The sequence below is a fragment of the Prinia subflava genome, chromosome 14, assembly GCF_021018805.1.
Source record: "Prinia subflava isolate CZ2003 ecotype Zambia chromosome 14, Cam_Psub_1.2, whole genome shotgun sequence".
In the NCBI taxonomy this organism is placed as follows: Eukaryota; Metazoa; Chordata; class Aves; order Passeriformes; family Cisticolidae; genus Prinia; species Prinia subflava.
Window position 1 is genome coordinate 11406697 of NC_086260.1, and position 22040 is coordinate 11428736.

General features: G+C 37.9%; 1 protein-coding gene across 2 annotated transcripts in view; it reads left to right on the forward strand.

The window, feature by feature from the left end:
- Nucleotides 1-22040, forward strand: part of EEFSEC (eukaryotic elongation factor, selenocysteine-tRNA specific) — a 197426-nt gene that overhangs the window by 54593 nt on the left and 120793 nt on the right. For both annotated transcript variants that reach the window (XM_063411299.1, XM_063411300.1), the window contains exon 5: nt 12065-12703. In XM_063411299.1, the coding sequence (XP_063267369.1) occupies nt 12065-12703 (639 nt within the window). The remainder of the gene's footprint in view (nt 1-12064; nt 12704-22040) is intronic.

The following is a 22040-nucleotide window of genomic DNA, read 5'->3' on the forward strand; positions in this document are numbered from 1 at the left end:
GCCTGTGTCGGGCTGTAAAATACAAACACAGAAGAGACTATCAGTAGGGAAGTCAAGTGTTTATTATCTGAATGTATAAGAATAAAACGTTGCCTTCCTAGCCTGAGATGTCCTTAGGGATCTTAAGAGTCTTTTGTTTCTCTCAGTAAGGTAACTGTATAGTTAAATATGCATTTTACCAAAAATAGTAGTACAGATGGGGGCTGCAGAATAATGTAAAAGATCTACTTCTGCTAATAATTAGATGCTGGAATACCTCTTTGTCTACCTCCTGCCTTTTTCCCGATAATAAATATACCTAATTGCGCTCGTAAGTGTTTGTGTTGGGTTGCTTTAAGATGGGAGTCCTTTCTTTTTTTGTATGTGTATGTCTAAAATGAAGTTTCTAAGACTTACCAATATTTCTTTTGACTTGTGCTTTGTAGCATTCAGGGAATAGGTGGGATAACTTAGATCTTCATTTCCCCAGCTCAGAGAATCTTGGGAGGTTTTTTAACTCCTCCACATTTAGTTCTCTATCATCCAGGGAAGGGTAAATATGTAAAATGATATTTCAACTTTCATACATTTTTGGGTTCTTTTATTTCAGTCTTTCAGTGACGGAAAGGACTGGGGAGTTGTGAGTAGTTTGTTTCATCTCCTTTGAAGAAAACCTTAAATTTATAATCCCAGATCAGACCTTTCCTATAACTCACACAACTCATCTGTTAACTGTTTTAATATATGGCACCACTGTTTCATTAAACAACATCCAGGAATAATTAGTTCAGCAATGATGCCTCGGAACAAAAGCCCTTGATTTCGTTTAACTTTATAAGTTGGTCTCTTTTGATCTGCAAGAACACATCTGGGGCCTTGAAGAAAGCAGAAAGAAAAATATTAAATGTTTAGTAAGGCTGTTGGTGAAGGTTTCAAAGCACAGTAACCCTTTGGTAGCATGACGTAGCTCAGAAGCAAAGAAGTGTGAATTTCTTGTTTCATAAGCTATCACATGGCACCTCTATATAGTAAATGCAGCTTTTGTTACCTGATGATGACTACATTTTGCCTTTATTTCCAGTTTCAGAAGAGGGAGTATCTTCATTCTTTTCCCAACTTTTTTCATTCAGAAAAAAATTCACCTTTTACCTCCATTTTCCTTTGGCTGCATTTGAATGAAGAAATCAGAATCATAAGTCATAAACCTGACTTTTTTTACCAGGTATCTTTGCATTAGAATTTATTTTTGCTGCATGACACTTTTCACCATACTGCTTTGTTCATTTAACAGTTTACTATAATTTCCCAAGGTGATAGGGATAAATCCACTTGTTCGTTGCTCTAGACTTAGCTGCTTAGATTTTGCAAATATCCTAAGGACTTGCAAAAGTGCAGAGGATATAAATTTACTCGTCTAATCTTAATCACCGTTACTGACTTGTAATAGAAAATTGCTTACCAGTTCACTCTTTAAAATTTGCCATTAAAAAAATCCTACCTCGAGGGAAAACTATAAAGATTTTGTATGCCAATTGTTTTTTATTTTGTAAACTAAAAAGTATCACAAAAAATACTCATCTGGTCATAATGAATTCTTTTTTCTTTTCTTCTCTGAGCAGAGATAGCCTTTGTTTTGGATGTAGTTAGTAGAAGGAATTCACCAGGAGTAGCACGGTATCCTTTGATTTGTACTGTTGTGCATGTTGTGTTTGCTGTGTTGCACTGGAGTGCTGCTGTATTTATATTCCAAGTGTTTCCTAGAAAATGTACAAATCATCACAATTGATGTTAACGTTTGCCACAGCTAATGAAGCCCATCAGATCTCTCAGGAATTATTTATCTGCTTTGTTTCATTTTGTATAAATCATGGCTTCTATTAACAAGCTTATTTTAGAGAAAGGACAGGAGAACTTTGTTCATGAGAAAGAAATAAGCGAAAGAACTTTTTTCCTATTTCTCCCCTTGGCTATTCAAAATAGAAGGAAAAGAGTTGAAAATATTATTTTCATTACAGGTTTTTATTTTTAAATGCAGCTTTATGTTGACTGTTTGTTTTCCTTAGTGAACCTTTAAATCTAAGGTTCTGACCCAATAATGACCTCCTTTTCCACTCTCAATTGCTTTTGAACTACTCCAATAAGTAAAAAGAAATAACCCAACAGAAGGGTAACCAGATCACTGCTACCACACCAAGGAAACAGGCAGGCTTTGGGATGCTCTTCTTTAATCTCTCTATCCACAGAGCCTTCATTTTAATTTGCAAAATTGAACCCAGATCGAGAGCAGTAAAGCCTGAATACAGTAAATATTCATGCCTCGGTGATCTTGAGTGGCTCCATTACATTTCGGAGATTGGGAGAATTACCTTTTGGATTATGTATATTCATGGGCTGATTTTTATTTGAGATATAACATTACTCACATTGGGCTACATGTCGCATATTCTGTCAAAACCAGCCTTCTCACAAAGCTCCAAATGTTCCTTACACATAAAAGTTTTACTTCTTTTCCCTTTAGTTTCCTCCCTTTTATGCTTTTCAAAGACTGGTAGTAAACAAATTTCTTTTAAAGAAGGAAAAAAAAGGCCTGTAGAAATTGTATAAAACCTTCAACCCTGTGTTTACTGTGATATATTTTTTTGCATGTGACTTTGAAGTCTTCAGATAAAAGTATTATTATTGTTCTAAACCTAAATCTATTTGGAAAAAATAATTTAGTTCATTCTGTTGCAAGAAGAAAATTCCAGACAGCCTTTCTTTAACCTATAACTTTGCATTGGTATTGACTTATTTTTTTGTCTTTGAAAAATGTTTTATTGAAATTTTTTGATAAGTTGCAGAAATTTTAATTGGAATGTAAATGTTAAGCTGCTTCTGTGTCATGGTTTTACTATGGGTCTGACATTCTCTGCATATATGCTTGCTACCTTGAATCACTGGCATTACACTATGCTTCTAAAATGCATACTTTGTCATCTGTAGTGATAGGTGGCACAAGCAGTACCATGTAATTTAGGACACTTGATATCTTAATGTTCCTCTCTTGTTACAAAAAAAACCCCAAACCCCCGAAATAGTTTAGTCATTTGGAGATGAAAGGATTATAGTAGATGTCTGCCTTCTGCATCCTTCCACGCTTCCAGGGCTTGTAGGGATCTGCTCCAGACATTTGATGTGTATGGCTGTTGGGCTTTTTGGCCAGAGGACTAAAATGGGAGGTGGTTCTCTCCTGTGTGAAAAAATTCCTCTCCTGTGTGAAAAAGAGGCAAAGCAGAGAGATAATAAAAGTGCAGTGGGGCATGGCAGAGGTGAGGGGTAGGAGCCAATGAGTGTGTTAAGAACTTGTGTTACTGGGTAATGCTGCAAGCTGCTTGAGCAGCCTGATTGTTTTCTGGGGCAGAGCACAGAGACAGGAGGACTCATGGCTTTAGTGAGGTTTGGGCAACATCTCTCACAACATTCTTGTGTGGCAGCTGGGGAGGGGTGAGATGGATTCGGGGGGCTGGTGGGAGTTAAAAGTTTCCTGAAATGGTTAAGTCTATTAGAAGCTTTGCTGTGGACGAGGAAAATTGCTATGAAATTATAATAATTCTGAAAAATTAGCCTTTTCCTCTTAAGAAGTGGACATTGGTTTGGTTTTTTTTTCTTAAGAATTTGGATTGTGACAAATGATGCAGTTGAGTTTATCTGCAGTGAGGTGTAGTGCTGTGTTATATCACAAGGGTGACAAGATTACTGGAGTTTACCAAATAAATACAACAGTAAGATAGCCTACATGTAATACAGTGGGAATTTGATGGTTTACAGGAAAAAATGAATTCTGGGCCGTTCAGTCATGAGAAGAAAATAAATAGAGGGCAGGGTTTTTAATTCAGTGAGATTTGTTCAGCCTGTACATGGGATAGATTAGGTTCTGTTGAAAAAAATTGGGGTTTATATATTTAAAGGCTAGAGGAGACTGCTTAAGCACAGAAGGTCACTTAAGTTTACCTGCAAAATCTTAAATCTTTTGATTTGTGACTATCTGCATGAATACAGCATACATGTAATATAAATTAAAATTATAATATTGAAGCAGAGTAGCCTAAGAGTAAGGTCATTGACCTGCTTCTTTACTTACCAGGTGCATACTCATATTTTAGATGCTGGGAAAGGAAATAACCCAAATGGATTTTAGTATCCCCTTTTATATTGCTTTATTCCAGTGTTGCAGTGCAGGCTCTTCAGGCTCTGGTGTTATTTTGTCCAGAAGGAGGAATATATTAAATAAAATCTGATAGCATGTATGTGGTGTTACGTAAGCACTGCAGTGGTCATATGGTGAATGCCCTTATAAAACTCACTTAAAAAAAATTGAGCTAAAAGAATCATTCAGTGCAAAATAATTTTTCCTCCAGATTCTATATTCCTTTCCCACATGGAGGTCAGGCCATGCAGAAATAACAGATTCTAGAAATATTCAAGGTCTTTCAGCAAATTGCTACTAAACACATGATCTTGCTGGAACCCACAAACTTGGAATTATTTCTGACTCTTTGAGGTTTCTACTTTTGTAGCTGGTCCTAGGTGGTCTTGTGAGGTTGACTCAGAAGAGAAAGCTCTCTGAGTCAACTTCAGAGCTGAGCTCTCTGAACCTGAGCAATGGGCAGAGTTTACTGTTCAGTGATGTGTTATTGACAACTCTTGTATTATCGACACCTCCTGTTTTATCTCCATTTTATGCTGTTTTGAAATCCTGGTTAAAATTCTGGAATTGGTTAGTTACTACATGAACCACAAAGGTATCTCAGAGAATCTAGAAAATACTTGGTACATTATTTTGTAAAATGAAAGATTTATTTTTTTAAATTTTGATGGAGGATTTGACTTTTTAATTCTGATGGCTCATTGTTTGTTGCTCTCTTGTGCCTTCACAGCCCATATATCCTTTTAATGCTTCTGAACAGGAGTGGTTTGCCAGCTTCACTAAATACATGGCTGCTTGCTCATCTATGGGATTTGGCTTTGCCATCCCTCGTAAAGCAAAGAATTCAAGATTCTTCATGTTTAGAAGAGAATTTATAAAAAGATCTGCTTACATGTAGGGAGCAGTTCTATGTCTGAATTGGAGCTTTGCTTTTTTTCTGTTGAAATGCTTAAACACAGGCTGACTGAAAACTGGAAATTTTCAGCCTTTGTGGTAGCCTTTCAGACAAGAGGCCAATGTAGTTTGGTATCTTCTGACTACCAAGAGGGGATACTAGAAGAGAGAAGATGAGATATCTTATTCTTTGTTTGACTTTGTAGTAGATCAATAGGGAGGAAGGAAGTTCTTGCTTTCAAAAGCAGCAGGTATGGGATGCATTTTGGTCATGCAGTTGGGAGTTTGCTGCTCCCCTTCTGCTTTTACAAGGATGCACTTCTGGATGATACTAAGGTGGTGTTTCATGCATTTGGCACTTTGCTACTGTGTATGGCCAATTTATACTTCTTGAGAGTTTTTTCTTGCTGATTCAGGCAGGCCTGCACTTGGTGTATTTTTAAACCTCAGGGCTGAAATGATGCTTTCTTAATTTCAGTTCCTTTTTTGATGTAAGTTTAAAGATGCAGCTCGTAGTGACTGGGCTCTGAAGTGTGATTTTGATTTTTAAACTTGTTAGAATTCCTTACTATTTGGAGTAATTTTCTATAATGCATGTGGAATACTTTTATAAATACTGCACTCAAAATCAGTACTTTATCATATTATTGAGACTAATTATTTTAACTTTGCAGTTTCTCATCATTATTACAGGGAGGCATGGTTACTTTATCTCATATCAGAAAGATGCACTCTCAGCATTGAGAGGCAGTAGGATGGCTAGGTTTTTGTCTAAAGAAGCTATGAGCAATGGCATATGGCTGATAATTTAATGCAAGTTGGATAAATAAAGGAAAAAAGGTCGGACGTATCAATGCAAAAAGTCATTAGTGGACTTTTTCTGTATCCTGTTTTCTATCAGTCTGTAGTAAACCGTTTTGAAAATCTTAGTGAGCTTTTCCTTTGGTCTTAAAATAACGGGTTCTTGTATATTGGATACATTTGTCTATCTCAACGGCGGAACTGTTTGTGTGCTTTTGATTTCTGTTTTGCGTTTTTTTTAGTCTGCATTTGAATACAAACTTCTTTCTCACCCTTTTTATGGCTTTTTGCATAATGCTTTAGGAACATTAATGTGATGATACAAACTAAAATTTAAAACAGGAAGCAATCTCTGCAAATGATGTAAGATTTCAACATGTGGGTCTTGATTTATGTATTGGGATATAATCAGTTCCTTGTGCCACAAGAAAACATGTGTGAATTTCTTAGCAAAGTTTGTGGCAAGTTTTGTAATGGTATCCAAGCTCTCCATGTTTACCTATATGGTTCACATGCAGAAAAGCCTGTCACTTTAAAGTTGCACTCTGTATTGTTCACTTTCTATTGTCTGAAGACCTAATTTTCTCACTTTGAGTGGATTGCTAAAATGGGCCTTGCGTAATTTTCATGGGCAATAGAAGATAGAAGTTGTTTTCCAAACAGCATTTTGAGAACTAAAATGGGGTGCTTGAAATAAATGCAAAGAATTGCCAAAAATATTTGTCATAGCTGGTCTCAGTTACTAATTCCTGTTGTTCAGGGCAATGCTGTGAAGTATTTTACTTCATTCTGTTGGTAGAGGTGTGGACTGAGTGATCCAGCCCCAACTCCCTACTTGAAAAATCCACTGCTGTAAAGCTAAAGAAAATATGTGAAAGCTTAGAATTGTTATAGCTTTAGGGATCCCTTACATAGGGAAATTAGATATGCATAAGAGAAACAAATTTAATACTGGGAGTCAGTTGCACCCTTTTCAGTGCTTCTGGGTTTGTATTTTAAAGGCCAGAATAAATACAGATGAATTTTACTTATGTACTTGAATCTCTTGAAGAAAAACCCTACATTTGGAGTAGTTTAAACCATGGGCAAATGTCTCTGTCTGTCAGTATCAGAGTGAAATGGAATAAAATACTGTACTGATGTTCATGGTCTGCTCAGAAAACAGTAAATCAGTGATTTAAAGCTACTTGGGCTCTAGTCACTTCATACAGTGGATGCAGACCAACTCCCTCATTCACTTCTCTGCTGGTTCCATGTCTGGCCTTTTGAAGGAGATGCAACTGCAGTTCACTTTGGGTGATCTAATCCCTCAATCACACTGGCATTGTTCTTGTCAGATTATAATTCCTACAAACATTATGTTATTGGAACAGAGGTTATGGTCAGTTAAGATACTGTGCTGTGTGCTCCTTTGATAATTCTGGCACTGAGACCAGGAGGGGAAAAAAAGGAATGGGCTTGAATGTGTTCTTTCTCTGATAGGTTTATGGAAACTTCAGATACAATAATAGATATCAATTAGAGCCAATATGGACTGATTAAATAATCTGCAGGGTACTGGATAGATCAGCATGAAGTGGTGATTCTCAGTAGGTTGAGTGATACAATGTCATTTCCTACTCTTCTCTGAGGACAACCAGACCAGTCTGAAAGCCAGACCCAGCTAAAAGGAAATCAGGTGGTTCTTAGAGCTCTGAGTGAGCACAGTCATGATGTGCAGGGCTTCTGTCTTGGGTTGAAAAATGTAACCAAAAATGCGTATTCTATTTTCATCTGTTGAAACCCAATGGGGGATATTGTTCTTCTCTCCTGCTCCATACATCCTACTCCTGCATCCTCCAAGGGGCTTCACCTATGAATGGGCCATTTAAGGCCTCTCACATGACTAGCAACATTACTTCATCCCATTGTGAGATGCTCCACCCAGTGGGAGGACCCAAAGCCTTTCCACCAGCATAAAACCTGCAATCCCAAACACTAATGCAGCTGGTTTTCCACTGAATCCTTGGAGGAAGACTGGACCCATCTCGCCAGCAGTGGACCCTTTTCTTTTCTCTACAGAATCATCTCTACTTCACAGAACAACGTCTGTTACTCCAGGAGGACTTATTTGGACTGCTTCCAACCCTGACAACAGGGTGTCAGGTTGTATCTCTGTCAGGGTTTTCTAGGACTTTTGTTTGTTTGCTCGTTTGTTTTTTGTACTACTGCATTTGTAATTTTTTAATATATATTCCTAGTAAACAACTGTTATTCCTATTCCAATATTTTTGCCTGAAAGCTCCTAATTGCAAAATTGTAATAATTTGGGGGGAGAGGGTTTTTACATTCTCCATTCCAAGGGAAACTCTAGTTTTCCCTGGCAGATACCTATCTTTCCAGACCAAGACAGATTTCCTCCCGGGAGAGAGCTGAGGGCAGCATAGATAACCTACTTTGGTTGGTGGAGGGGAGTGGGGTGGGTGGATTGTTACATGATTCTGCAAATTTTCAGTGTGTTTTCAGTTAAGATAATGTTTTCTGAAAGAGAATTGATCAGGATCAAATTGGTACTGTTCTTGAAGTACAATTTGAAACTGTGAAAACCATGAGCAAATGTATTAGGAGGAGCCTCGTGCCACACTGGAAAATACTTTTGTGTCCATACTCCACTACAACATTTATCTTACTTAGACGTCTCAGCAGACTATTTTTTTGTCACAGGAAGTGATGCTTTACAGTTGTGTATTGCCTAATGTAGTTGAACATTGCGGAATGTGGCAGAACACAGCTTATATTCTGATACAAGGTAGCTCTGTATGCTATGGTTGGGAAGTGTAAATCACAATGAGAAAAGGTTAATCATGTGAAATGAGTATTTCAAAAGTACTGGTCATTCTTCTGATCACTGTTTATGGGCTGTATGACAGATGCGCGTAATCATTTGAGTTAATTTAAGAGGAGAGTTTCATTGATGCCTAATTAAAAGCCAATATGTGTCTTGAGTATATGTATACAATTTTGTTTTCTAATCGCATTTTTTGTTCTTAAATGTTATCTAAATTCTGTTAAAGATATTTTAGATTAATATATGTAGAATGTTTCTGTAATACTTTCATTCATCTGTTTAGGTGGGTAATTTCTGAAAAATAATAATATAAACTGGAATACTAATAATAAAGTCTTTGTGACTTCATTTAAAATAGGAAACTAGACAGAGCTCTTGTGCATCTTCTGGTTCCAGTTTTGTTTTGAGGTGTGACAATGCTGGAAGATTCCTTAGTTCTTGCCAATTTATTGACCCCATCCATGATTGTAGAAGAGGGAAGATTTACTGCCAGTATTATCACATGTGAAATCACAGAAGTCTTTCAAAATAATTTGGGCTGATACTTTCCATATGGCAGTTTCATTCTTCTGGTGTTTGTACTGTCTTTGAATCACTTCTGTTTAGAAAACCTTGGGGTTTTTATGTTTTATTTCTCTTCTTGAAGTCATGAAACATTTTTTGTTGCACCATTGTTGCAACTGTAAGAATGGTTGAAACTGGAGAGGGAGGGGTAGTGGAAGAAGGAAGAGTTTGGGAAAGGTTTGATTCAAGCACCTCTACTTCCAGCCTTTAAAAATACAATCTCAGAAGTCAATAGAAAACTGGAGGTAAATGCTAAATTCTCTCCAATTTGTCTATATGGTTAATATTGTTGAAGAGGCTTAGCTAAAAGGGTAATGAATGTGTGTTTGAGTACAAAAATGCTTGAAACTGAAACTACCAGGTATGTACACAATGGCCTTTTAAGTCTGTTTTGACATTAGTTAATATCTTGACACACTACTTTGGTTCAGGCATTTTTAGTGAGGGTTTTCCTCTTATATGGAATACCTCTTGATCTCCTTTCTCATAATATTTTGTGGATTCTTCAAGAATTCACAGGCATTGATGTGGCATTTGATTTGAAAAAGTATAATCTGTAACAGGGCATTTCTTTTGTTTTGTTTAGCAGCCAGAGGCTCAGGGAACCCAAACAATATTTGTGGTCATGAGGCTCATGAATATTGTTGTTTGTATAATTATGATATCCAAGAGGAATACAAGATTTGTCATTTTCCAGAAGGCATGTAGCTGCTAGATTTTCTCTCTCTTTTTTTAAAACAGCTTCCTGTATATTTCCTGTGACCATTTTTTGCTGACTTACTTGGAGACCTCTTTATATTTCAGTTACTGAAGATTTTAGTTCAGCCAAAAGACTTTTCATCTGCTCTTCTGTTTTGATCTAAGTTTCTGCAATATGTTCCCCTCTGAGTCAGGTGATGCTGGGAGTAGTCGTAGAGAGATTATCTGGAGCCAAGTGAGATGTTCTCCATACAGGGCAGCAGGCTTTGTGGAAAAGGAGAATATGAAAAACGCTGTTTTGTTTCCACTTATACATTGCAGCTAAGATGCAGAAATAAAGCTGATATTTTCAGTATTTTGAACTACTGAGTAAATGGCTCTGTGATTAAAATTATTAAGTTCCCCAGACTGTTCTGAATTGTCCAACCTAAATGCTGTGCTCTGAAGCTGTGTGGCATCTGAGGATGAAGCCCAGCTCTGCCGAGTCTAGTCCTTTGGTTTGGAATTCTCTTCATCAATGCTTGCATATTTGGGGTTTTTTTTTTTTTCAGGAGTTAAAATATAAATGAGTGGGCTGGGATTAGAAGATGGGCTACTAAAGGACATGCAGTGGTTGGAGATTGATTTGGGAATAGTTTCGTCTGAGTAAGTAAGTAAAGAAAGGCTTGAATGCTGAGAGTTGCACAGCAGCATTTGGCATGAACATTTTTGATAGCTGTAAAATTGATGCTAAGTAAAAGGAGATGGAAGAAGAAATTGTGCTGAGAGTTGAGATCTGTCCTAGCAACATTGTTGCTACATCACAGCATTATCTATTGTATATAGATAAAAGTATACTAAAAAAATTATCTCTGGAATTCAGCATTGTCATGGAGAGTTCAGTTCTTGGATCTGAATGTTGAGATTTCAGCCCTTCAAAAATGCTGTGTATAACTTTTCTGTACTAAGGACTCTTATCTGAGTACATACTACTTATTTTGGAGATTTTTTTTTAATGCCAAAGATATAATTTCAGTATTAAAGGCTATCTAATGTAGCGACTTGAAGCAGAGTGGTTACCTATCCAAGCATCCAGCATTAGTACAAATGCAACAGGTGGCACCATAAGCATATTACCAGAAAAAACATTTGGTTACATGCAACTTGAGGGGATGAGGATGCTATTAAGGGTGACGGTTTGCTGAACTGAAAAAGAAAAAAGCAAAAAATGAATCCTTGTTATACTAAACCAGTTTAATCTGATCAAGCTGAGCCTAGACTGATCTCTAAAAGCTTATTTATTCTTCTTCTTTCCTTGAAATAAGTAATACAATAGCAAGCTCATTAAGGCCAAAATTTGATAGCATCTGGGACATTTCAGTATAAGTCGTGATTGGTGTTTCACTTTTCATACAATATTCCTGAGAGATGCAGCCCCGCATTTTAGTGACATCAATACTAGCTATATGTTTATGAACATTCAAATCTTCCTAAGAAAGCTTTGAGGATTTTCTATTTTAGTGTATGGAATACTACAGACTAGGAAAGGGTAGGCTTTTGTATTACTGATTATTTTGTAGAGATGGTTCATGAGAGTTCATTATGCTTGATGCTGTGCAAAGGTTTTTTCCTCTGCATATTTTACAGTTTATTCAACCATGTCAAAAATATATGTGAAAGGATTTTCATGGAAGAGGTGAGAAGCAGGCACATAGATGCATGAATTGTATTGTAATGCTATACTTTTGATGCTGCTTGAGGGAGTATATTTAAGCTATTCCACGGTATATCTGATTATTTGCAGATAGTATTGTGGATACTGCAGCACAGATAATGTAAATATCAACATAATTGAGGTCATGATAATCTTCAGTCTCATGAACAGAAGAAGAATGAGCTAGGGGGCTCAAATGTGTGGTGATTTTAAGTGATGGAGTTCTCAGACTGTTGGCTTTCTACTTTTTGAGTTGTGGATTCTTCTTGAAGATCAGTTGTCTTACAAGACAGCAGGGTGTCATGTGGCTGATAAATCACAATATAAGCTCATATCAGGTGACATAAGCATATAAGAGTGCTTATGATGCATTCATGTGCAATTAATTTTTTCATGGTTTTTGTCCCCCTTTCATTCATAGGTGACAAAGAGGGTCAAGTCCATGCAGATGTTCCATACTCCTGTGACCTATGCAATGCAGGGTGACAGAGTAGGTGTCTGTGTGACCCAGTTTGATCCCAAACTGCTGGAACGAGGCCTAATTTGCACCCCAGATTCACTTCAGACCATCCATGCTGCCATAATTTCCTTGAAGAAAATTCAGTATTTTCGAGGAGCTCTTCAGACTAAGGCCAAGTTCCACGTCACAGTTGGTCATGAAACAGTTATGGGAAGAGTGATGTTTTTCAGTCCAGACCCTGCTAACTTCAATGAAGAAATTCAAGGAAATGTGTTTGATTTTGAAAAAGATTACCTTTATCAAGAGGAATATTTGTCCAAAGACTCGGTTTCTTCAGAGGAGAACAAAGAAAATGACCAGGCAGAAATCCAGCTCCCAAAACAACAGTGGGCTTTGCTGGAGTTTGAAAAACCAGTCACTTGTCCTAAACTGTGCCTTGTGATCGGCTCTAAGCTGGATACAGATATTCATGCCAATACCTGCAGGCTGGCATTCCATGGGGTACTGCTCCAAGGCATGGAAGACAAGAACTACACAGAGGCTTTCCTTCCAAAGCTGAAAGTGTACAAACGGAAGCACAAAGAAGGGCAAGTGGAAAGGGTAAGCTGTCTCTGTATGCTGTATATGGGAACTGGAAATATTTTTCCTGTAAGTATGTTGGTGGGCTACAGAATTGTCACTGCTGTGTTCCAGAGCCATTACATGGGTTTTTCTAAGATTTGTATTACCCAGACCATCTGGTCTGCTTGCAAACAGAAATCATTTTTTAAAGTGACTGGCTTATTCAGTGCAATCCAGTGTTGAATAACTTGGTGTTGTTTTTTCACTGTTCCTTTTGGAGCTTGATCAGCGTGTTTCTCCCAGAGACCGGCTTTGTGCACCTTCCTAAGTGACAAAAAGTCCAGTTTTCTATTGATGTATTTTACACAGTCTGCAGTACATTGAAAATGTAAAGACAGTGGACAACAAAGTTAGGATTCACTTAAATAACACAAGTAATTATTTTTTTGTATCTTTACATTTTAATAAATAAGAGCATTTATTTTAGTAGGCATAAAGAAATGTCCTACAGGATGCCTTGCAAGTGACAGCATGTTGAAGTTGGAATCAGGTTCATGGCATGGAAAACTTAAGCCATGCCTAATGCATGTTGTTACTATGTCACACAGGTAATAATCATCGTCATCATCATTGTTTTCATTTGCTATAGTGCTTGTATTTGACCCATCTCAGTGTAGCAGAAAACAGAGATGCTTTCTGGAGGAGTTAGCAGCCACAGAGAAAATTAAAGGGGATTTGTTTGTACTCTGCCATCAGAATTGGAGAGATGCACTGTCTATAGTGGTTGGTGTTGCATTGGTACCATAGGTTTGGCCTTGGTGGTGGTTACCCTTCAGTCAATAGTGGAGAATCACTTGTTTATACATTGCATAGTGGAATTTTTCATGATTAACGGTTTAGGTGGAGATGTACCTAATTGATGTGTAAATATCTTAATTGTTTACTCCTTAGTGAACACAGTTGATGCAAACTTCAGCATTTGTTTACTTGATGTATTGGTATGACAGGCGGTCTATTAAATATTGGGTAAAAAACTCTTAATTTTGATTTTTCTCAACTCAAAAACTTCATTGTTTGAACAAAAAATTTAGCATTCTTTTATTCAAAATTCCATAAAGCCGAGTTGAGGATTGCACAGTATCTCTCCTTAATTTGCTACAGGAGACTAAACACTTGGCATATGATACCCTGTTTACTATGTATAACGCAGACTCCTTGAATATTGTTTGTTTGCTTTACTAATTTAATAGTAGGAAGATCCCTGCTGGGGCATGATTAGTGAGGTTCTTCAGAATGCCTCACTAAATTAATTGATCAGTTCATATTCAGCTAATTCATATTTCTTCTTGTTTTTCCTGAGATTTCTGTTGAATTTTTAGCTCTTACCAAAAAAAAAAAGTTTCTCATTTGAATTTTCACTAATGATTTTGGAGGACTTTTATTTCAAAGGAACGACAGACATATGGCATTATTGTTGGTATTTTGAATGCCAGTTTTGTCATTAGAAAGGGTGGTAGTTAGGAGGGTAATGTCTGTAGCTTTCTGAATTTTTATCTTTGTTTATATGTGTTATCTGAAACACCCAAAATCTGCAGTCACTCTTCACAATTTCGATAGCAGGTGTAATGTCTCCTTTGTTTGATATGTCCAACTGCCTTTCTCTCTGGCTGGTGGAGATACTGAATTAGAACAAGAAGTCCAAAGTGTTCTGGGCTCTAAGCTTCAGAGAAGCTCTAGACCAACCATCTATGTCTGTCATTCTTCTAACACTCAGATTTCTGAACTCATGAAAAAATTGCCTTTATCTTGGCTAAAGATTGACGCATTTGTGCATGGGCCATGCTGCCAGAATCCAGTGAGACCTGGCTTACAATAACAATGGCAAAAAGTTTGTGTGAGCTGTGGAGACAGATGCTTTTCTCTAACTGAGGTGAACTGGTCTCACATTCTTTATTTGTTCCCAATACACGGCACTAATCTATGGCACTTAAAAACTTGGGGATACCAACTGTATGAGTTGTCTGATGGGGTTAACAGTTTGTTGTTAGCCCTATTAATACAATTTTAATTGTTTTTATTTTGTGTTATATTCAAACTTTGCCAGTTTTTATATTCTGCTCTTGGTTTTACTGTGTAAATAATGGAATAACGTTAATCAATTACACATACTTTATTTTCTGGCCCAAACAATAACCAGTGAACATGCTTTATTTAATATTTAACCAACAGAATAATTTATTAGGCTATGTTAGTGAACTGTTATATCTTCAGGTGTCTTTTAAAATGTAGATCAGGGAGGCTTAATATTTTATCCTGCCTTTGTATCACATTGTGGCCTATATATGTGCCTTGATCACCGTGTATATGGATACTAATTGGTCCTGTAAAGGGACAATTGCCATCGAGTAGTTTCTGCAGCTTTGTTTTACCCAGATTCTGCCTCCTGTGGTAGTGCAGACATTGGAGCTGACATTTTCCCTGATGCATGCTGAAGGGATAATGGAGAAAATACTGTAGGAAAGGCTCATGGTGTAAAGTCCCAGGAGCACTCAGGGACTTGGAAGGGTTGATTGGAAGCGGATTGTGCCAGGTATAAAGTGCCCTGCTGGGGAAGTACTTACAGCCGAGGTAGCTGCTGGTTAAGTCTATGCTTTGCAGAGCACAGCAGCAGGAACAATTGGGTGGTACAAAGACTTATTTTAGCACACAAAGTCACCAGCTAATAGAAAATTTGAATCAGCTGGTCCCACCCTGGTGCTGATGGATGGCTGGAGATTAGGATCGCTGAATTTAGGGTGTCTATTCCCGGCACTGATACAGGAAAATTTCTTTCTGTGTTAAGCAAGGAAACTCCCCCACCTCACCTTCCCTGGGGAGGCATAAAATAATAATAATAATTAAAAAATACATGTTACCTTCCCAAGAAGTGAACTTCTCCTTCAGAGAATACTGCTGGGGAAAATTAGCTTTATAGCTTCCTGAAGGGCCAGGAGAGAGGGAGGCAGGGGCATGTAATGTCCACCTTCCCAGGTTTGCGATAGAAACATGCTTCCATAACTGGGATGCAGTGGAATTCAATAGTGCCATGTGTAAAACATTGCTGCTAATATGATGTGGGGGTCTTCTAAGCCCTCCTGCTTGCTGCTGGAATTAAAATAAATTCCCTGCGGTTTAACTACCAGTTTACCCAGGAGAAACCAGGCATTTATGGTTTAGCTTTTTGTTCCTATTCGGATTACTTTCAGAGCACTGATGGAACAGTAAGAACTGTAAATTCATTAAGTTTCAGCATCAGAGTATTTTTCTTGTGTGCCCCTTGTGCATGGTACTCTTCTGGACTGTAAGGTTAATTTTTTTTAATAAAACAAAAATATTTATTCTCCAACATTTTTTTGTCTCTCTGCAAGAAAGTGTGACATTTTTCCTGTTTCACATAGAAATCAAATCCATGGAAAATATGGCATTTACTACACAATATTTGTAAAAAATCATACTTAATCTAGCAAACTGTCTTCAAGTAGTACATTTTACTGAAATTTCATGCCTAAGCTTCCTGGTTTTTCTCATCTGCTGAAGTGATGGAAAATGTTCTACAAAAATTCAAATACCCTGTCATGGCATTTTTTTTCTCACTTTTCCCTTTTGGTATCTTACTTCTCTAATGCCAATTTTGAGTGGGGCACTGGGAGAGAAAGGATCAAACTTGACTACTGTTGCTCATCAGAATCTTTGCATTTACCTGTCTGCAGTGCATCCTTGTTTATTCATCTGTTGATTTTTTCAGAGGAGAGGAGGGTAAAGAGAAATACGCATTTCTGTGATCTATGACAAATTAGAAATTAGTATATCAGAAGTTAGTGTTGTCTGAGGTGCAGGTTAGTCCATGAAATTGAGATGCTGGGATTGCATCTTGGTTATAAAAAAGTTGCATAGCTCTACTGCAGTGATGGTTTTTATCTGGTAAATGGTATTATACCATTTGATATTTTTGACCTGTTATGAAAATGCATGAATGCTCTGTTTTACTTTAGACCACCAGGTTTTTTTATGTTTAAGTATGGTAAATTTTAAGGAAAATCAAAATATGCTATTTCATGAGAAGAGGACAGTGGCAGAGGTTTGTATTCACTTAACTTGATAGTTTCAAAACCAATGGGGAATAACAGTCCAGCTTTCTCTTCCAGAGAGGACTTGAGAGAGGGGAGAACTTCAGTGGGAGGAAGTTTCTATCAAGAGCATCTTTCTAGTGTGGTTATGTGGAGGCAGAGACTGTTGCCCTCTGGACATTTTATTTTTGCAAACCCTTGGCTGCCTGACAAATGTGCATTCAATGGGAAAAAGCTAGGCTGGGAACAAGTGGCTTGTACTGATAAAAGGGTAAAAGAGAGTGCTATTGTGAACACCAGTGCAGCTCTAAGGGACGTGATATGGGAATCTTGGTGAAGAAAGGGCAAATGAGTGTGAAGGAGGTTTGGTCCCTCTAATATGACACTCAGTACTGGCAGTGGATATGGGTTTGTTGAACTGCTGGAGTTGGAGACAAGTTACAAAAATAAGCAGCAACTGTTGTCCTTGGTCTTGTGCTTCTGGAGACAAGCTGCTCAGTGTTCAGCTCTCCACAGTTCTTTGGGCAAAGAGACTTGTATTAATCCTAACATCATCTCTGAAATACCTTATTTGAATTTAACCTCTGTGCAGCCTTGCAGGTTAATTCCAGTCTGACTCATGAAACAGTTACTCAGTTCCTGGAATAAATCCTTTGTATTTGTCACATTATTTGCTCTTTGGCTTCCATGAACATACAGGTTGAGTGCAGAAAGTTTCAACTGAAAGGTGAACCACAGGAGTGCATCATGCTTTCCTGTGTGACTCATATGTTCTGCCTGTTTTGAAAACGTTTGCACGAGCAGGATTTATCTTAGGATGGTTGCCTATTGTCACGGGTACTCGTAAATCCATGGCTCTGGCAGAAACAAAAGGAGAAGGAAAACTCTGTCTTGCACGGTGTGAGCTGCACCTTCTGCGCTTTCAGGCTTGTGTAGTGAAACATATACACATGTTGGCTATGATGGTTTCCCATTTAAGCAGAATGCTTTCCTGTCATAATGGACTTGTCCTTTATAAAGATACTTTAACTGTGTTCTCTGTTTGAAGAATTAATTCTCTCTATTTCAAAGTTTTTAATGTATCTTTCTCATTATTTGCCTAGCTCTTTAGGCTTTACTTGATGGTAATCATGGTGCACAATGTCCTGGTTTTGTTCATAGCCACTCTGTTCACAGGTATTGGTGGATAGTGATTTTTTTTGTACTCATTCTCCTGGGGGCATCATGTAGGCAGCATGCTTGGTTTTTAGGGATGCCTGTTGCTTACTAACAACATGTTGCTAATTGTTTGAATATTGGTGTTATCTAAGTGTCCCCAAGGAGAAACACATCGTTTCAAGAGCAAGGAGTGAAAGCAGATAAGTTACTAAGATCTTTATCAGTGCATCTCTTCTGAAGCCTGGATGGAAGAGAGAAAGCTTACCTTTCAGCATCTTTTAAAAGTTTTGGGCTCTTTCTTCTTCTTCCAGCAGGATAGGAAGAACTTTGTCAGAGCAGGTACATTACTTGAGTGGTCAAAGGGAAGGTCTTTGTCACCATCACTTCACAGATCTTTCTGACCTTTGAGAATTGTGGAGATGAGTGCCAGTAGGCAACTACAGGAACTGTGAGACAATGATATTAAATTTGTTGATGACCAGCAATGGCCCAGACTGTTCCTTGGGGAACTAGATGTTTTCAAAAGCAGCAGTTTTGAAAATGGTGGTTTTTAAAAACTATGAGCAGTATTTGAGTGAAACAGCACATTTAGTTACTGAGCGCATGCCAAGTTTTGAAGTAGCTCAGCCACACACTTAAGCAGATTGTTAAAGGAGTGTGCAAAGGAGGAAAATGGGACTTGCCCGTGAGTGAGTAGGAACATTTGATATGATTCATTTGAGGGATGAGACCAGTTCTCTGATGGTTACCTTTGTTTGGGGAGGCAGTAAGTTAGTATAGGAGTACCAGAGTATTCCTGTCTGGAAAGATTCCTGGGTAGTGGATCATTTATAAACAACACTGGTACTTTTTTCACTTAATCCTTTCCAGATATCTGTAATACCAGAATTTGTTTCAGAGTTGTGCCTATAGACTGTTTTCAAAGTATTTATGATGGAAATACTCTTCCTTAAATTTCTCTTGCGTGGTTGCATGGTGCTGCTATGAATGAAGATAATTAAATTTTACCACCTTGGATAGTTAGACTCTTCCATTTAACTTATTTCTAGGTACAAGATGTTTGCTTGTGTTACTAGAGCTAGTGTTGCATCTACTGTTTTCTTACAGTGGCAGTGTGGTGCCAGGGCCATAACAAGCAAAACTCTGCATCAGCCAGGTGCTTTCTGGGTGACTGAGGTGGGGTGTGCAGACTCATAGGGGCATAATGTGAGTAACAAGGCCAAACAGTGAAATCTGATTGAGTGCTGCCTGCACGCACAAGCAGTGACCTGGGCTGTCTGCAGAACCCCGTGTGACTCTAGCTGGGAGAAGTGGTGGATGTCACTCCATCATCTACCGTAAACATGCAGACACCATAATTACTATTTTTCCTGCTTTGAAGTCTGAACATAAGCTTGTTTGGTTCTGCTTGGCTGCTGATGGAATGCTAAATACAGTAATAACACAGAGATGGAAGCAATCAGGTGAATAAAAGTGCACAGCTCACTCACTAGTTAAAATGCACTGTTAAATAAGAATATAAAAGATGCATTTATTTATTGGCTCTTGTTTAATTTTTGAGTAAAAGAGTTTGAGAAGCTTAGTGGGGGAAGGGAGAAGGGAGGGCTTACTGCCCATTAAACAAAAATACTATTTCTGCTAAATAATGCTGAGAAAAGGATGGTGATATTTCCCAGCGTTTCCTAACTCAGCATATGGTTTAACATAGTACAATAAATTTATCATAAAAGTGTACCAGTTAAGTTGCAGAATCTGCCTTCTTACTCATAGGAAAAAAAAAAAGTTTTGATCACTCACGTGCAAAAGAATGGCTTACTCCGCATGAATGGGTAGCAGAATTTTGCAAAGTTTGAGTAACACCTATGGTTATTATTTATATTATTAAATTTAAAGTGCAGACATGCTTTTGAGTCTTGCAAATGTGTGGACAGCTGGTCTTGATTTTTCTGAGGTTGTGTAACAGTCACCTGTGGGGGAATCAGTTTGTCAGCAAGGCAACCAATACACCATTTTATTTATTGAATACAAAAATAAATTAAGAATGTTGCTTAGGTTGCAAAATCAAGAACCTGAAAGTTAGGAAATACCAGATTTACAGTTATTTATGCCACATTAATTCTGTTCCCCTGTGCACTTAATAAGGCAAGGGTCCTCTGAAACTTTTTTGGATGTGGTTATGTTAAGACTGTATCATGGGGCATTTCAAAGAAGAACAGGGATAAGGTTGTATGAACATCTGGCATTTCTTAACTTCTTAAGTGCCCAATTCTGCAACTTCGATTTATATAAAACCTAAGTTATTTAATTTCCTTGGTATTTTTAAAGTCGAAAGATAAAAAGTAAAATTAAACCTCCATATTGCTGAAGCATAGATGTCTCTTTACTATACACCTTCACTGGGGCTGCAATTACAATCATCCAACAGTGTAGCACAGGCTTGTGTTTCTGGGTAGCACAAACCTTGTTAACCAAATGGCAGAAGGAAGCTGTTACCTGATAGAGAAGGTAGGTTTGGGTAGCAGATCCACACACTGGAGTTAAAGGTTCTCAGGGAGGGGACAGACTCAGGGTATTTGGATGTCTATGCTATGTCTTGAGAGGGGAATGCAAGTCTGTCAGTCAGCTCTCTTCTTTATTCAGCATCATTTGCTTCAGGCAGCTCTTTCCAGGCCTGTCCAGTCCTTGTTGCCTCCTTCCAGTGAGGATTTTGTAAGCCTCTGCTCTTTGTTCCCCCCTGCCCTCCTCAAGCTATTTGTGGGCAGTTTCCTTTGGAAAGAAATTTAGCTTACTGTTGCTACAGCAGACCTCCTGCCATGATCCAGGTCTATCCAATGTTCCAAATGAAACTTGCTGTGTCCCACTGATGTCTCCTTTTGGATGTTTAGGATTTAAGAACCACAGATCACCACAGCTGAAATACTTTAAAATAGTTAAGAAATTGCCTGTGTCTTTTTTAAGTCATGGAGGTAGCACTAGCATCCTCCTGACTGCTCAGAACCTTCTCCAGAAAGAGGAGCCCTCTTCAGCTTGGCAGTCCTCTCTGTGTCATGCTTACAAAGCCAGGTCAAGACCTCTACATACCATCTTGGCTACAGAATTCAACCCTTCTAAGCTTTAAACAGATATGAAGGGAACTTGCTCTATAAAGATGCATAATGAATGAATAGTGCCCTGTTGGAACCCTGTATGTGCCTGGAGAATGCTGCTGGGGAGGTGTAGAGCTTTTAGAACCTAAAGCAGTCTGGTTGTGCACCTCTCACTCATTGTTCTGACTCAGTAATCATCACTCCCCTTTTTTTGCTGCCATGCAAGGTTTTACCAGGCTCTAGTGGTGGCACAGTGCTCAGCAAAGAGAAGGGCATTTTATGGCTGCTTGTTAAATATTCCCAAACTCAATTGTCCCTTTACTCAAAAAGGCCGAGAAGGAAAATGTTATGGATATAAGAAACGTAGCTGGTGAGAGATGGGATGAACATTTGAAAACCAAGTTAATGGATATGTGGAGATGTTAATGTGATGGCTTCCATTAAAACAGCAGTAATGAAATATGAAGCTGAAAGCTTCTAGCGCTGGAGGGAGTTGCAGAAAGAAAAGTCTTTATGCTGCTGTAAGTAAACTCTTGAGGAAAAGCTGTGACTGACCAAATCATTCTTTCTTTGTTCCAAATTGTTCAGCTACTTCTCAGTAACCAGCTAGAAGTCTTTGTAGAGTTAAAAAATCTGGAAACTTTCTCATTGGTGCAATTGTCTCAGTTCCTTTCTCCTTCACCTTTTTGTAGCCTTATGTACCATCATCTTCTAAATGCATGAAACTTTGTTTTAGAAAAGAACAGGAATTTGCAGCCTCAAAAATATTCTCATTTCTGACACAGAAGTGGAAAGTGCTGGAAACTTTCTCTAGAAATAAATGAAGTGTCACTGATCATGATGGAGATGTCTCAAGTGTACTTTTTCTGAAGTTCAAAAAAGTAATAAAAATGTTTTGTATTTTCAGTGTTAGTCAAGGTTCTTTTTGTTCTTTTTCCTCTCCTGTTGTTTTTCTACTTTAGTTTCAATGAACTTTTTATCAGTTTGCTGAGACTAATACTTAAGCCATTAAATTTTTTTGTTAAA